The 16,684-nt window shown below is 49.4% G+C and overlaps 1 protein-coding gene across 1 annotated transcript in view; it reads right to left on the bottom strand.

The window, feature by feature from the left end:
• COL23A1 (collagen type XXIII alpha 1 chain) overlaps nt 1–15,261 on the bottom strand; it is a 174,757-nt gene extending 159,496 nt beyond the window's left edge. The window contains 2 exon segments of the mRNA XM_054516396.1: nt 11,203–11,272; nt 15,040–15,261. Of these exon segments, the coding sequence (XP_054372371.1) occupies nt 11,203–11,272; nt 15,040–15,261 (292 nt within the window).
• Nucleotides 15,262–16,684: the final 1,423 nt, after the last annotated feature.

Here is a 16,684-nt window from a genome sequence, read left to right on the forward strand (position 1 = left end):
CTGTTTTTCTGTTTTGTTTTGTTTGTGTTTGTAAAAAGCAGCCAAGCCTGGCTTTTATCAAAGGGCCTGAATGTGTCTTTGTGCCACCACAAGCAAAGGGAAGCAGACCAGGGGGTGGCTGTGCTGCTGCTGCTGCTGCTCCACACAGAGCAGAGCTCGTGTGTCTGATCATCCCCAGCACAGCCCCCCTGTCCAGGGATGCTGCCAGGCATCGATGCACTTTGACCTCACCTCTCTGTGAAGAAATGGTTTGAAGACTGGGAACCTTGTTACTCTGAAAATGAAGCAGAGCTCCTTGAAGTCTGGCTTAATTGACATTAAAGCAACCCTTGAGGAGCTCAAATACACAGCTTTTATCCTTAAAGTCAACTGGTCTGTATAAGCTCCCAAGTGGAGTTGAACAGAACTTCTTGGGGAATTTAACCGTATCTTTGGAATTTATAAAAACCACTTTTATACAGTCCTGATCTACAAAATGGATAGATTCAAAAAATAAAACAAAAAAAAAAAGAGAAAATTCAGCAGAAAAGAAAAGTATGTGCAACTTCTGGCCAGGTTCAGGGCATCCCTGCCTTGCCCAGGGTGAGGGATGGGGCAGACACACACATGCAGTGATCATCCCAGAAATGAGGTGGACAAGCTGTGGTTTAGGATGCAAAGTTTAGGAGAAAAATTGAAAGAATCAAATGAACAAAGGAGTTCCTGCCCCCCTGGCACAGATGAGCAGCACTGCCCACACCAGCAGCAGCACCCCATCCTCCAGCAGCAGCGTGCTTCCCACCTCATCCACCTCCATAAACAACCAGCAGCCTTCAGCCAAGCCACCAGCAGCTGTCAGCAGCCAAAAAGCCAGGATTTCTTTTAAGAAATGGGAACATACATTCCCAATTCCCTATCAAGGCCCATTTTTGCCATCAGCCATGCCCTTGAGTCCCTCTGGGAATGGCGTGTTAGTCTCTTGACAGGGCTTCTGCGCAACACGGTTGAACATATTTAAATGTTTGCACAATAGGGCCCCAGAAGCATCATTATTTGGTAGTAGTTACTGCCAAGACTTCCCAAAATATGAAGCAGATCGTATCAATACCAACTGTTCTCATCCTCCAGACAGATCTGCTGGGGGAAAAGAAAAAGAAAAAGAAAAGGAAAAATCTGTTCGACATCTCCTCCAAGTTCTCCAATGTCTCTGAGCAGTGAAGCAGCACAAACCTGCTGGAGCCTCCTGCACCAAGTGGGCTGGAATAGCACAAATGGGGACAGCCCAGAGACAGCACAAAATGGGGAGAAAACCCAGACAAACTCGAGCAGAAAGAAACATTTCCAGATGTACTGCAATGACAGATCTCATCTCTACCAGTATTTTTTAGAAGTCTGACAACAAACACACAGATGGTTGGGAACATCATCGAACCTATTTAATGTTTTTTTCTTTGTGAATACTTCTCTCTCCACCATGTCACCCTTGCTGGGAAGCCACCCAAGAGCCTGGGACATGAAGGTTAAAATTTTTATGTGGTGCACAGGATTTAATAGGTCCACCCAGGGGCACATGGCCCCTCTCTGCTGCTTGTAGAGCCAACATCCACGGTTGTGCCACTGAGAGCCAGAAACAAAAAGAGAAATGTGGGACTTCTTGCAATGTACAGGACACATCACACGTGGGCTGGAGCCAAGTCCCTCATTGGAACTGTCCTGACATAAATGTCCCAGCAAACTCTCATTGAAGGGAACCTTCAGGTGAGCAAAGCCCCAAAGTCAGTGGCTCTTACCATAGGGCTGCTCAAGTGGGTTAAAAAGTAACTTGTGTCACACAACCAGCCTCAGGTAAAGACTGGCTTTTCTTGGCCTTCATGTCGTGCCATGATTGCAATCATTGGGAAAAAATAAACCATCAAGGGCAGCCCCCATTCAGCAGAAGCCAAGTTCTTTTAATGCCTTCAATATGTAATTACATAAATGGCCCCAATTTGAAAGTGAGCCAGAAACATGAACAACAGCTTCAACTGCAACCAGCACTGCCCCACATCCCTACCCCAACCAAGACTCTGTATGGTGTACAAGATGAATGGGAGGTCCTTCACAAACACATCCCCAGCTCAAATTTGTAGAAAAAAAAGTGAATTCCTGCCACCAAATCAGCATTCAAGGCAGTGATGGGCTCTCCATAGCCATTTTCTGTCAGTCCTCTGGCTACACTCAATTCCTCCAGCACGTGCAGCTTTTTCTCCTTCTTGCCCCACATGGTCACATTTTAAAAAACAAACAAGCACAAGCTGGGGGGCATTGGGGATCTGCCATTCCTGCATTTCCAGCAGCTCTGTGCCTCACTCCTACACAAGGCCACGAGCTCTCTCCATCTGCTGCAGGGATGAAACCCAAGAAGCACATTGTGCTGCACAGGCTGCCAAAGCCACGTGTTTGGGGCATCCTGGCACCAGTGCCTCTTCTGCCACATGATAAAACTGACTGATGGTGACAACAAAGAGCAGGTGGAGGCTTAATTAGATCATTAACCACGTGAGTGTGTCCTGTAAAGCTGCATTAACCCAAGTGGCCATACCCACCAGTCCATGCTGGCTGGGCAGGCTCAGCCTGCAGGGACCATTGCTCCCCCAGGCTGGATGCTGGGTGGGATTACCCTGGGCTCATGCTGGGAAGTGACGACAATTGCTGCCTCCTGGGTCTGATTTAGAAAAGCAGAAAGAAATCCAGCCTTTTCACAGTCTAGTTTATCATGGTAGGGCAGGTGCAACGCAAAAAAAATCAGCAACTGGATCTGTCTCCTCAAGCTGCTTCTCCTTGCAGTGTGTCACCACGAGGACCTGTCATTCACACTGGGGTACCCTGAGTGCATCCCATGGTTCCAGCACCACCTCCAGCCAGGTACAGCCACCAGGTGCATCCCTGCCACCCCACCCAGCACCCCTAGGCCAAGGGGTGAGCCAGGCACACCCTGTGCAGCAATGCTGTTTCCAGACTCGTCACAACCATGGACAAACCTGTGGCCGAATTCTTCACTCTGCCTGCTTTTAAAGTAGCTGTTCAGTGATTTTCTACAGCCAGCTTGGCTTCATGAAAAATGAGGTGCAGGACTATGTCATCACAGTGTCAGAACTGCCTCTCCCTTAGCACATGTGGGGACAAACCTGCTGGTGTCACAGCACCTTCCCCTGGAGCAAAGTCCAGGTGCTCTGTGTATCAGACTTGATAAGTAATTTTACTGCTGATCTGGACAGCTACTGCAATAGAGATAAAAACAATAACAGACAAAAGTTTCCTGATCTCTCTCTGTTTTCTGTCTGAAATAACACCTGGAGTCTTAAGTGTGCTCACAGCTGGTGTGATCAGTGCTTGGCTTGTGTTGTTTGGGTGGCAGTGGAAGGGTAAGTGATCCACGCTTGTGGCTGGTGTTTGGATTCACACCCTGGCCTCTGTAATCCAGGCAAGCCACACTCCTCAGCGAGCAACTGTTGCAACATAATTGCTTAAAATCCTGTTAGGACTCCCAGCTGCAGCCAGCTATGGGTATCACTCTCCAGTTCACCTTCCTCCCTCCCATGACAGTGTGGTGGTCAAAGCATGAGCACATTTGCAATGCAAAGACAGCACTGCTCAGGGGCTGGAGCTCACAACACTCTCCTTTAAGAAAACTCTATTTAACAAGTGCTGAAAGGGACTGTCTAACCCAGAAGTCTGTAAAATAACCCCAAAAAAAGCTACCGATAGATTTGTTCATGTTTTGACCCCAGCTGGCAGCTGAGCACCACTCAGCCCTTTGCTGTTCCAGCCTTTATTGGAGTGTCAGGAGTAATGGAGTTATATTTGGATCCTTTAAAGGGCACCACACCTACTGCCCCAGCAGCCCACAAAGCCACACAAATGTCTGGGAGCAACAAAACAGGAGCAAACCAACAGCATCAGGGAAGAGAGGTGTTTCTGGTCATGGAAATCAGGAGACACCAGTTTTATAGAAAGTCTAGGACTTCTCAAGTGGGAAGCCAAGGAAGAAGCTGGTGAGGCAGATGGGGCTATTTGTCCAGCCTTTGTCTGGGCTGGCCAGAGGGAAGGGTAATTAATGGTACCTGTTGGTGAATGATGTGGCACTCACCCAGTGCAGCAAGAGCAGAATAAAAACTTTCATAGAGCCCCTCTGCTGGAGTTTGGTTTTGGTTGCTGTCACCTACTTACCCACAGGCACAGGTGATGGTGATTTCTGTGCAGAGTATTTGTCATGGAATGACAATACAAGTCATGAAATGTCAGTCTGGAGCTTCTTCTACCAGAGAAATAAATTGGCTCTTGCTTCAGGAGTACACCACTGGTAGCTCACTGTCCCAAAAGATTTCTGTGCTAAAACCTGCCTCTATCAACACCACATGACTGAAAAATTCACCCTAAAGCTGGGGTGAGACACATTCCCACCCTGTCACACCCAGGGTGGGCAGGAGATGACAGCACTTCTGATTGATGAGAGGGATGGAGGTACAGCAGGTACCCTGCCAGCACAGACTATTTTCAATAATCATCTCTGCACAGCCCAGTCACTGCTCACTTGCATGACATTGATCCATCATTTGAACAAGAAAGAGGAGGAAAACAACTTGAAACTAACAGGAACTTCCCAGGTGAGTCAGTCCATGAGCAATGAACCAACCTGCTCCAGAGTCTCTCTCTGGAAAGGCAGCACTGAAGGGGTTGGCAGCAAAAAATATCTGTGCCTGGGTAAATGACTTCATATGTCGAGACAAAGATAAAGTTACACAGAGTCTCTTGTGGAGGACATGGTCATCAGGTTTATTTTTGTAGTTTTCATTACACTCAAAATAACTTTGGCAGACTTAGAAAAAATAAATTTTCAAAGCCTTCTCCTATTGATGTCACCAGTTTTAATTATTTTTTGCTGAAGTGGTCTAAAGGCAAATGTTGCTGGGGGCTGCTGCTGCAGGCCTTGGTGTTCAAATGCTGGGGCTGCAGCAAACACCACCAGGAGAAATCCTGCCTCAGCCTCCCTGAAGATGCCTCCAGCCCCTTTCCCTGCCACAGTGGTTTTGAGGCCAGACTGCCTCTAGCTCGTGCTCTGCCTGTGTGTCAGAGGCGCCGGCAGCTCTGGGAATAACCCTGGTCCTGTGCTATTTCCTGCCTCAGAGAGCCCTGGCCACATGCAGCATTTACAGTCACCTCAGCAGGACGTTAAATGTCACTGCTGGCTGCCACAGCAGCTGATGTGGGCTGGTGCTGTTTGGGTGGCTGTGGGACAGAGGACGTGCCCTCCCTCACACACCAGCACATGGGGGGAACTCAGTTTGAGAGCAGTCCCCGAATTCCCAGAGTCAAACCTCCCCTTTGCTGGGTCAGTTTGAGAGCAGTCCCCAAATTCCCAGAGTCAAACCTCCCCTTTGCTGGGTCAGTTTGAGAGCAGTCCCCGAATTCCCAGAGTCAAACCTCCCCTTTGCTGGGTCAGTTTGAGAGCAGTCCCCGAATTCCCAGAGTCAAACCTCCCCTTTGCTGGGTCAGTTTGAGAGCAGTCCCCGAATTCCCAGAGTCAAACCTCCCCTTTGCTGCACACCTGGCTGTCACCTCCTGCTCCCACCACCATGAGCTCCTCATCAGGGCTGTGGAGCAGTGCCAAAATTGAGAGAGAGCCCCCCTGACTCTCCCATGACACACCTGGCTGCTGTCACCACTCCAGCAACCCCCTCAGAGCACACAGCCACCCACAGGACCACCAGAGAGTCATTTCTCTTGCCAGGGGGACTTTGGGCTCCTTTCCCTGTTGCTGGCTGGCACCCACATGGCTGGGAGGAGATGCCAAACCAAGCAGAACTCTCTCTCCTCAATTTATTTCCATCTATTGCAACCACTCAAGAAAACAACCCCTGACCCAAAGGTTTCATCAGCCCTGAAGCCAAAGCTTGGAGGTCCCAAGGACGAGGTGGGGACCCATCACTCTGTGGCAGCTGCTCTCCAGCAGTGAGATGATGGAAGGGGCCAGTGCCCATCCCCAGGTAGCTCCTGGGAGAAGGAGCTGGCAGCTCCTGCACATGTGGTGTGCAGACACAGCTCCAGATGTCCCTGGGGCCTTCCACAAATACCCAAAAGGGACTGGGGAATGGTCGCCAGGAAGGAGCTGATGGAAGGTAGCCAGCAGTCATTTCTATGCTCAAAGAGCATTTTCCCAAAAGTTGCTAAGGTCTGCAGATTGGATTTTTGAAGGAGTAAGATTTGAAAACACGTGAAACAGAAATTGCCTGCATTTAAATGACACCATTTGCCAGCAGTCCTTCCCAGCCAGTTGTTCTTTGTTATTTAGATGCTTTAACACTTGGCTTCTGGCTCATTTTTTAAAATCCTGGCACAGCCTTTTCTGTGCAGGAGAGAATTCTGATTGCATTTTTAAGTTTAGTACAAAAAAGTCCTGTTTACACTAATCCATAATTCCAACGTCCCAGCCTCCTGTGGGCAAAGGCAGATGGAGAAAGCAAACCCTGCTGAAGTGAAGAGACTGGTAGGGTACAGAAAACCGAGGCAAAGGGGGATTCAGAAGACATTTCAAAACTTGAATATTTTGTAAAGCTCTTTGTCTCACTCTGTATCATAGAAATTACAGAAAAATACTGAGTTTTCATGGCTTCAGTAAACAGAAAAGGGTATCTTGAGGTAAGTGTAAGGAATACCTCAAAGGTTTAAGGTCAGTAGAAGCAAAGCAACTCAGAAAAGCAGAGACCACTGCTAATTTAAGAAAAAAAAAATTGATACTTGCTTATATTTGATATTTTTCAGTGTCTGTTAAACTACCCTGAAGGACTCAGAAATGTGGCACAACAGGCCCAGATCCTGAAGATGCAATAACAGAGCTGCTATCATGGAGAGAACAAAACAAAGAGCCAGAATTAGCAGAGCTGGGTGCATCCCATTTGGCCTCCTGGAAAACATCTGCCATTTGTCAGGACTACAAAGCCAGAAGAGCCCTCTCCCCCTTGATCTGCAGCAATTAGGGAAATTCTGTTGTGCTAATTACCTGGGGAGACAACACGGGGAGAAGGCTGATAGTGAGTGACACTTCAAGGTAACATTTACAAAAATCAGGCAGATATTTCAAGTTACTGGAAATCACAAAAAGTGCCACACAAGCCTCCCAGGACAAGCTGGAGAACGCTGATCCCTGGGTATAAATTTAGAATAAATATTTAAAAATTAATAATAATAAAAAAAATAAATTCTATAAACAATCTAAGCAAGAGAGCCTGTGGAGCTGCTGAGTCTGCAGAGGTGGAGAGGGCTTGAAATGCTCGGCTCCCCCAGTACAGATGGTTTGAATTGCAGAGAAATGGAGCAATCCGCCGTCCTGCCGGCTGCAGCACCACTGCACTCCTGCTGCTGCCAAGCCATTATTGGGAAATATTTGTCACATATTAGCTGGAACATCAGATTACTACACTAGACATTTAACGCTGCTTTGTAATAAATCCATACGTTCAAATGCATGCGACACTGTCCCAGCGGGAACTCGAGATGAAAACAGGGATATGCATCATCCAACAGCCAGGAGATTGGGAGTTCAGGCTCCAGAGGTACTGTTAAATAAAAAGGCACATGGAAACACAATGCATACCTAGAAATACACAGTGCAAGAACAGCCAGCAGAGCTGGAGCTCTTCACACTCTCAATCCACAATTCAGCAAGGACCAGCTGCTGGGCAAGGCATGCTCTGTGGGCTGGGGCTGGTTTAAGGTTTTTTTACTGAATTTAAGGAGACATTTGCTCTCAGGCTTTAGCATGGTTCATCCAGCACCCTGAGCTCTCGAGGGACCTGTTCTCACAGAGCTTGAAGACTTTTGGCACAGCAAATACCACCTTTAACAAGAGTCTTTGGCACCTGATGTTTTAAAGGACTGTTAAAATTACAAGGTGGGAAAAATAAAAATAATCCTTAAAAAACATATATGTGAGAAAGCAGCCAGAGCCCACACAACTGATAAACAAATTGTTTACCAGTGTGAGGTTTCAGTCTTGCCTTCAACCCACCTCCCAGTGCTCATCAGCAGGCTGTCCCAAATGCCATCTACACCAGTGCTCCTGCACCTGCTGTGTTTCATCCTGCAGCAAAGGCTTTGTGAGGATCCCACCAGAGAAAGAGGCTGAACACAAGGGGATGAGGGGCCTCTCTGCAAAGCATTACAGGCCTGGCTTAGGGAATGACAATAACACAAGTATTAAGCTGCTCTTTCCCTGCAGGACAACATATGGGGACAGCCTGTCCTGGCCCTGCCCGGTGCCTGCAGCTTCCAACCGCTGCCACCCCGTCCCGAATAGCTGAGGGGACTCAAAGGCCATGTCTGGCCCCAGAGTGGGGTCACCAGCCTGTCACAGCGTTCCCGAGCCTGACCCACACTCAGTCCAGCTGCCTCAACGCCCTCAAGGCTGCTCTCCTCTCCCTCAGCCACAAAAATGCCCAGACCACAAAGGGCTCAAAGTGACACAAAGTTGTTGTCATCCTCCCCCGCATCGCCTTGCTTGAATGAATAATGCAAAACAAGTCAACTCAAAGCAGTGCCCAGATGCTCAGAGCAACTGCAGAGGCAACCTTTTACAGCATGCTCAGCATTGGAGACAGAAATTTTTTTTAAACCTTTAAAAAATATATTCTTTTAATTATCTTTTTTTTTCCCCAAATTGTTATTACTTCCAAGGTCAGGCTGGATAGGGCTCCAAGAAACCTGATCTAGCTGGAGATGTCCCTGTTCACTGCAGGGCAGTTGGACTGGATGATTTTTAAAGAGTCTTTCTATGATTTCTTTTGACGATCGCGATCTCTCCGTGGCCCTGGTGAAACAGCCCCGGGCCCCCTCTGCCGGCCAGCGGCCCCCGCAGCCGCGGAAAGCCCCAGGGTCCCATCCTAAAAGCCAAACCAGCTGTGCCCTACAGCCAAATAGGGGATCTTCAATAGGAGCACAAAGCACAAAACGGGTCCCTTTGGGTCGGGGGTTCTTCTAGGAGGGAACGCTGTTTGTCTTTTGTCTTGGTTTTACAAGCAGTGATTTAGGATTTCGCTGTAGTTAGAATAACTTGACCCCCATTTAACTTTTAAGTGGGTCGTTGTCATCTTGTTCCAAAACTGCTTTGAATGTGTAGCGAGTCAATTATATCAAAGCAGCGCCCTAAAAACAACCGCCACCCCCTCAAGTCCAAACAAACCCCAAATTGACTCATTTCTAGGAAAAATCAGGGCTTGTTTAAAGCAAGCCCAGCTAGCACGGCCAGCTCTGAGTCTGTGTTTGCTGCCTGCGCTGCCCACGGTGGCTCTGTGGTGCCTGCATGGCAATCAGAGCATCCTCCCGCCGCTCCCTCTCCCCGGCTGGCTTTAAATCCAGCCGTAATGAGGAATTCTTAAGCCTAGCAGGGTTATTGGCAGAGGAAAGCCACCCAGCCCAGGTGTTCAAGATACCCACCAGCTGCCCATGGGAAGCAGGAATGGGGCTGGCAGCATCTCCCCATCCCCTCCACAAGGAAATTTTCCTTTCACCCGGGGGTGCTTTTTCAGTGCAGAGGCAAACTGAAGCTTAGCTGTTGGTTTGCAGCCTGGTGTAGCTCAGCAGTGAATGCCAGTGAGAGCCACAAGCTCTCAGGTGTTTCCAGACCGAGCTCTTTAACTACAGAGCAGAAGGCAATTCAGCCTTTTTCAGGAGAAAGAGGAAAATAATGAAACACAGCTAAAGATGTCTTTGATTTGCTCAAAACCAGCCAAACGGCTTCAGGACAGTCCAGCAGCACATCCCCAGTCAGCTCCCCGCAGTGGTGGCCAGGAGCAGCCACCGATGGGACATTTCCTACCCACCAGGAAATCACCTCTCCATCCCTCGGCTCACAAATTGCTTTGTTTCGTTCCTAATGACTGTAACGAGCATTTCAGCAGCACGTGGGAAAACCTTCCCCTTCCTCTCTTCCCCCATCTCCCAAACACAGCAACCAGCAGCTCAGTGACCCGGAACAGAACTGGGACTTTCCTGGACAAAAGGAGCCTCTTCAATCCCAATTGCTTTCCGAAGAGCAAAGGAAAAGCCTCTTGACCACTTAAGCACACCAGCAGTGCCCTGTTTGTCCAGACCACAGAAAGACGCAGCCACAGAGTCCCATGAGGTTGGTGGACTTGTTGGGTCTGTGCACCACAAGAGAGAAACCTGATTTGACCACTTTGCAAAGAGCTGAAAATAAGCAGGATTTGTTTCTCAGCTGGTGGGTTTTGTTACCAGGCAGTGAGGCACACAGGGAGCCTTCCACCAGAAAAGCAGCGAGTACATTTAAGAGCATCATTAGTGAAATGTTTCTGAGATTAAACATAATCTTACAAGGGAAAAAAACCCTTTTTTTTTTGTCCTGCGAATATGGACTAACACTGTGTCTGTTGGTAGGACTTGTATCCAGGGTGGCAGGGAAAATCGACCCTGCCCCTTTGCCTATTCTGCCATCTCCATGTAGCATTTAGTGTTTATTTATTTTCTTTAAAACTAGAATGGAACTCTGCTGCTTGCGAGTCCTTGCAACATGCCTGTGAATTCTCCCGCATCAAAGCATTGCACATCTTTCACCCATCTTTCACTGCTTTTGTGAAAAAAGAAAATAAAGGCTCGAAGTGCCCCAACCCAAAGCCACTCGCACCCTTCAGTGTGACAGCAGAGCACTTCAGAGAACATTTCTGTAAATGAGGTTCCTTTACAAACTAATCTAAGCTGTTTATTGTTTCCAAGGAGCATGCACTTCCACAGCAGAACAGGAAGTTTTGACGGTTTTAGAAGTTCATTAAACTCTGGGAGGAAATTTAAACAATCGGTGACAGCTTTCCTACAGCAAAAGAAATCCTGCCCTCCGAAAAGGCAGAGAGGCTGCAGCTTTTAATTATCACACTTGCATTAAGCCCCAGTGATTTTGTTACTACTTCTAAATTGTTTTGGCCCAACACCCAGGGCTCACAACCCAGTCAAGTTCTTCCCTCTTTTATTCTTATAGCCAAACGTCGCTTTTGTCCAAACCTCAAACTCCTTGATGTGTAAGCAGGCCAAAGCAAGGCACTGGGAGACGCTGGAGCGCTTCAGCTGGGGAAAAACCCTTCCTAACACATTTCCCTCCATGGGAAGGAGCGTGTAAAACAGGAGAGAGGAGCTCAGAGGGTGGGTGGCCCGGGCTGGGCTGTACCTGGCACCTACCTGGGGGGCACACGCAGTCTGGGGGCGCCTCCCGCGCCGTCCGCAGCTTCGCCAGTCCCTCGCCCAGCTTCTGTTTGGAGGGGATGAAAAGAGCACTTTAGAGAGGACATTACAGCCAAACACTGTGCATGCATGCCAACAGCCCAAACCATCCCGGGAGGGGGAATGCTTTAATGTCCCATGCCACAATAGCACGGAAATATCAAATGTTCCTGAGCAAGGGGCGGCCTACAGCCCCCACAGGGAGCAGGCAGACACTCCTCCTGCACATCCCAAAGTCCCTTGAGCAAAGCTCCATTGGGAGGATTCATCCTGAGCTCCCTACCAGTCCTATGTTCACGTGTGACCTGATTTGGTTGATTTTGGACTTAAAATTCGTGCTCTGTGGAGTTTTTGAGGTTTCTTTAGCAGAGGGATGAGGTAAAGGACAATCAAGACTGGAGTGCTCACCCACCTTCAGGCCTACCCAAAGCCCAGTGTTTCCATCCCCAAAGTGAAAAACTCATCAATGGGGTAACTCAAACACATAAAAATTCATGAAACTGGAGCAGTGTCTACGTGGCATATTGCAGGCAGATGTGTGCACACTCTGGCTGCTTCCTAAGCCAGCCAGACTGTTCGTGCCTGCATTTAGCCCACTGCCAAGCCCAAGTTAATGAGCCTGATGACAGGTACATTACATTAGCTCAGGCACACTCCCTGCCTGGGACAGCCCAGCAAGGGTGGGAACAGCTCATCTTCACCCACAATCTTCACTCTCTCAGTCCTCCAGGAATGCCCTGTCCTACCTAAAGTACTTGCCAAAAGATAAATCAATAATCTGATAACTGGAGTCCCTACATTTCAAAGACAGAAAATTCAAAGTACTTATTCAGTTTATGGTGTTAAGACTTGATATTGTACAACTGATGGCCCAGTCCTTTTTCAAATATTTGAACACTGTGGACTATTCAGGAATTAAGCTACCTGTGAATTAGGTTATTTTCTTTTTATTCTGAGGATTAAATAGTTTTATCTGTTGTTGAAATCCTATGCTTCCTCTATCTGCTTGGATGTGACACTAAGAGGTCCTGAAAGCATTAACACGGTTTCATAGCACCTGACAGAGAAGTTGTCCTAAGGGAAGTATAAATACCAGAACGATCCAGCTGCCTTCTGCAAAGCACTTTTCTTCAGAAAATGTGGCAAAAAAAACCCATCTAAGGAGATTTTTCTGACAGCCACCTGCAGTCTAAATGTTACAGAGTTGCTCAAGTTCTATCTGTTTAATTTTAAAGCAATTTGGATGATGAAGATGCTCGAGGAAATGAAAACAAGCTCTCCCACATTTTTGGTTCCGCAGGCATCACTGGCAGCAGCAGAGGAGATCTGAATCCTGGAGCGAGTCCTCTGTTCTCCCATTGAATTGTTGTTGTCATGAAACTGATTAATCTGGACACTGCGGACAATAAATCCTTTGTGAACAAAATAGTCCGGCTTTGTTTACAACGACTGGATGTTTCCATAATCCTCCTGTTAATATTTTCCCTCCAGTGTGAAAACTACACACTTGGAGCTGGGGCTTTTGACACAGAGCAAGTGGAGATGCTGCCACGTCTGGACTATGCTGTTGGCAATGTTTCAGAGGGCATCAAAGAAGGAGCCTGCAGCACATCCCACTAACGGGACAAGCCAAGGGGAGGGCAAGGTCCTGCCACAGCCAAATCAGCAATTTCTCCAGAGTTACATGGATGTCTGTCACAGAGCCAGAAACTAAATCCTTGTTGTCCAAATTGGCTTTCATTACCTTAACTACACACTTACCCTTCCTATATTATTTCCTATCTTCTTTTACTTGCCAAACATTTAAATAGCACTAAAAGAAACAGAGCCAGTGTGTTGGTGTTGTATTTGCTGCTCTCTATACACAGCTCTGCCATAAATTATGCCAGCAAACCCCTCCATTGGTACATGGAGTAAAGCTTTTTGGGTCGTGGCAGAGAACAAAGGATGCTGGGTCATGCACAGAGAGCGTATGGAGCTTTGGTTTCACTTCTGAAGTACTGTGGTAAACTTCAAAGGAGGACCAACACAGAATTTAACAAAAAACCTGACCCCAGGCATCAGTTGATGTTCATAACGATGGAAATACTCTCTCACTCTCCAGAAACTCTCAAGCACAGAAAGGGCAGCAGTTGCTTGACAAGTGAGCGGTCTTATGTAACAGAGTTTGGGCAAGAAACACTTTCTGAAACTTTACCATAAATTAAGAGGTCCATTTAAAATGACCATTAATAGATAGTGCAATTACTACTATGGATGCATCAAATTTGTTGCTTGATTCAAAACTTGCTTTAGCATTGACAAGAGTTCAGTCATACTTAATGTTTCAACAAGCTCACTCTTCCATTAGAAACCCAATTATGTGGTTTTGCTTTATTTTCCCCTGTACAAACTCCATCTGAGCATTCCCAGTACAAAACAAGCTTTCCACACTTAACTAAATCTCAGCAAGAGGTTGCACATGATCTTAGGCAGTGCCACAGAAACCATTCCCATTGCTAAGCACATTTATTGGGGTAATTGGAACAGAACCACTGCCACAACCGGCAGGCTAATTCCTGCCTGGAGAACAGACATTAACTAAAGGCTGTGACTACGCCTCACAGGCACCCCCCCTGCTCTGGTATTCAGGGTTTTCACAAAAATATTTTAACATTTCACTTTTATCGAGGCACATCAACGCAACCAAGTTTCCAGGCAAAAGGACACACCGTGGTGGTGCCAGCAATACCCTCACCCTAGCTCCAACAGCAACACACAGCATGAGGAACTGTCTCCCCATGCCCCCAGCACTGCCTCCATCCCTGCTCACTGCCCCAGAGCTTTCACAGAGCTCCACATACAAACACATTTTTGCATGATTGAGGCTTCATGGCTGTCATGATTTTAACTCTTGTTTTGCACCGCAGTCAGGCCATTAATAAAATCCCAGTGTAAAACCTTCCCCAGATGTCAGAACGGATCACTCAGGGGTGCCCTTCAGCAGCCCCACAAGCCGTGTTGAATCTTGCTGAACTTTATGAACTACTGTTTATACAAATCCAGCAAACCAACGGCGGAATCTTCAAGCATTTCCTATGAGTGATGGAGCCCTTCACGTCTCCCTTGCCCGTAAAAAGCCCCAAACCTAAACACCAGAATCGGGAAAAAGATAACCCTGGGATAAAGTGTAACTTCTCCCAGAGATTTGGTTCAGTTAGGCACCGAGAAGGGCATCAGTGTGGATAATAGTTCTCCAAGTGGGCGGAATTGTTCAGCACAGAAATATTTATTGAATAATTTCAGAAAACCCCAGGACTGAAAGTGAAGTAACAAGTGGCGGGTCTCCTCTGCCTACCATAAATCAGTTCTGCACTGCCAGACCACAATAGTCTGTGACAGAGAGTCCAGATAGCGGGGATCATGTTCATCATTTCTAACAAGGAAATTATGGTCCATTAAATCCCAAGACAAATAGTTAAAGTACTCGGGTTACCTGTGTCAGTGAATATAATAAGGGGGAAAGTCTCATGTCCTATAACCTTCGATAGCCAGCCCTTCACCTGGGGCTAATCAAGGTGGGATCTGCCACGCCTCGCCCTACGCCTGATTCATGGGAACGGCAGCAAAAAGTGGAAAGTTTGGTAGAAGGGAGTAAGTTTTCTCACAGAGGATGAGAAGCCGGTGACACACGGAGCGAACCCCGCGGCGGAGCGGGGCCGGAGCGCCTTCCCCGACCCTGTCGCCCCGGCGCGGAGCGGCCGGTCCTGCGCGCCCGCCCGCGGAGCCGCCTCTCGCTCCCCGCCTCTCACTCACCTCGCGGAACAGCTGCTCCACGCGGGGCTGCAGCGCGTCCAGCAGCGGCCCGTGGCCGGCGGCGCCCCGCTCCTCCAGCGCGGCCAGCCGGCCCTGCAGCTCGGCCGTCTTGGCGCCCAGCAGCAGGCACACGGCCACGGCGGTGAGCGAGAGCAGCAGGCACAGCGCGGAGGTGGCGGTGCCCGCCGCGCCGGCGGCGCCGCTGCCGCTGCCCGCGCTCATCGCGCCGCGCTCCGCGCCGCTGCGCGGGGTCCCGCTCGGCTGCCGCCCGCCTCCCGCCGCCGGCGCATCCAGCGCCGCCCCGTGCGCGCCGCGGGCGTGGGGCCGGAGCTGCGGAGCGGCCGCTCTCCTGCGCTCGCCCCGCCAGCCCGGGTCTTAAACGGAGGAAGCGGGGGGTGGCGGCTCCCCCGCCGCCTCCCCCCGCGCTGGGGAAGGGGGGATGCTCCGAGCGCGGCCCGCCGCCCCCCATGGGGGATTACGCGGAGCAGATCCCACCCCCGCTGCCCGGCCCCCCGCGGGGACCGCTCCCCCCGGCCCCATCCCCGCGCCCCTCGGGGTCCCGGCCGCGCTGCACGGGCGGGGCGCTGCGAGAGCCGCTCCGGAGCGCAGGCTGCCGGCGGGGCGGCCCCGCTCCGCTCCCCGCTCCCCGCTCCGGTGCCGGTAGCGGCGCTGCCCGCGGCGGGGGCGGCGGGTGCGGGCCGGGCGCCCTCCAGCGGGCTCCCCCCGCCGGGAGAGCGGACGGGCGGCGGCTGCGCCCGGCCCCGGCTCCCCTGGAGCGTGCGACCCTGCGAGAGGCGTCACCCGGCCGGGAGCTTTGCACCTCCTGCCCTATAGCCCGTCTGCACCGCGATCTGTTCTAGACATGCACTGTAACTCACTGTTATCTCAGTGGAGTGCTCCATTCACTTTCGTGAGCTTTTGAACGAGAGAAAACTGCTCACACATAAGTTCCGAGCATCCACATTGTCATCCCTCCTCCTTGCTCTTACACAGAGCATCACAACCCACCTATAAAACATCCTCCTGCAGCTTAATGCTTGTCTAGATTCTAAGTACATGGTATTCTAATTCCAGCGTACCATTTGCCCTATGGACAGAGACACATGCCCTTCAAGGAGTAATTCTTAATTCTAGAATAGATGATTGAAGCCTAGGACAGAGTTAGGAAATGCTACAATGTCAGTAGCATTACCAATGTCAGATTCTAATTAAGTTTGTTAATAAAACACACACAGAGGGATAGACACAGGCTTCTTGTAGCTATTTCCAAAGCAGTTAAACCAGGTAAATTCATAGCATGTGCTGACAACCAGTTCCTGCTTTCTTACAGGTCCTGAAGATAAAGAAACTCCAGGTTTCTGTGAGACCCTCTTTCTTACCTCCTTCCCCCCCCCCCCCCCCCCCTTTGTATGGGCATGACAAGACTTTCCTCACAAGCTCCATGAGAGCTGTAGAACACACACAGTGCCATCATTTTGGGGAGATGCTCGGCTGTGAAGCATCTTGTCCTGTGTGAACTGAGCCCTCCAGGCAGCCCTGATATCCACTGAAGGAACAGGCAGGACTGATCACTCCTGCAGCAGATGAGTTCCTGCCCCAGGAATCCACTCCTTTCCCAAGCAGTTTAGCCCTGAGCTCAACTCTT

This window comes from Molothrus ater, chromosome 15 (genome assembly GCF_012460135.2).
Source record: "Molothrus ater isolate BHLD 08-10-18 breed brown headed cowbird chromosome 15, BPBGC_Mater_1.1, whole genome shotgun sequence".
NCBI lineage: Eukaryota > Metazoa > Chordata > Aves > Passeriformes > Icteridae > Molothrus > Molothrus ater.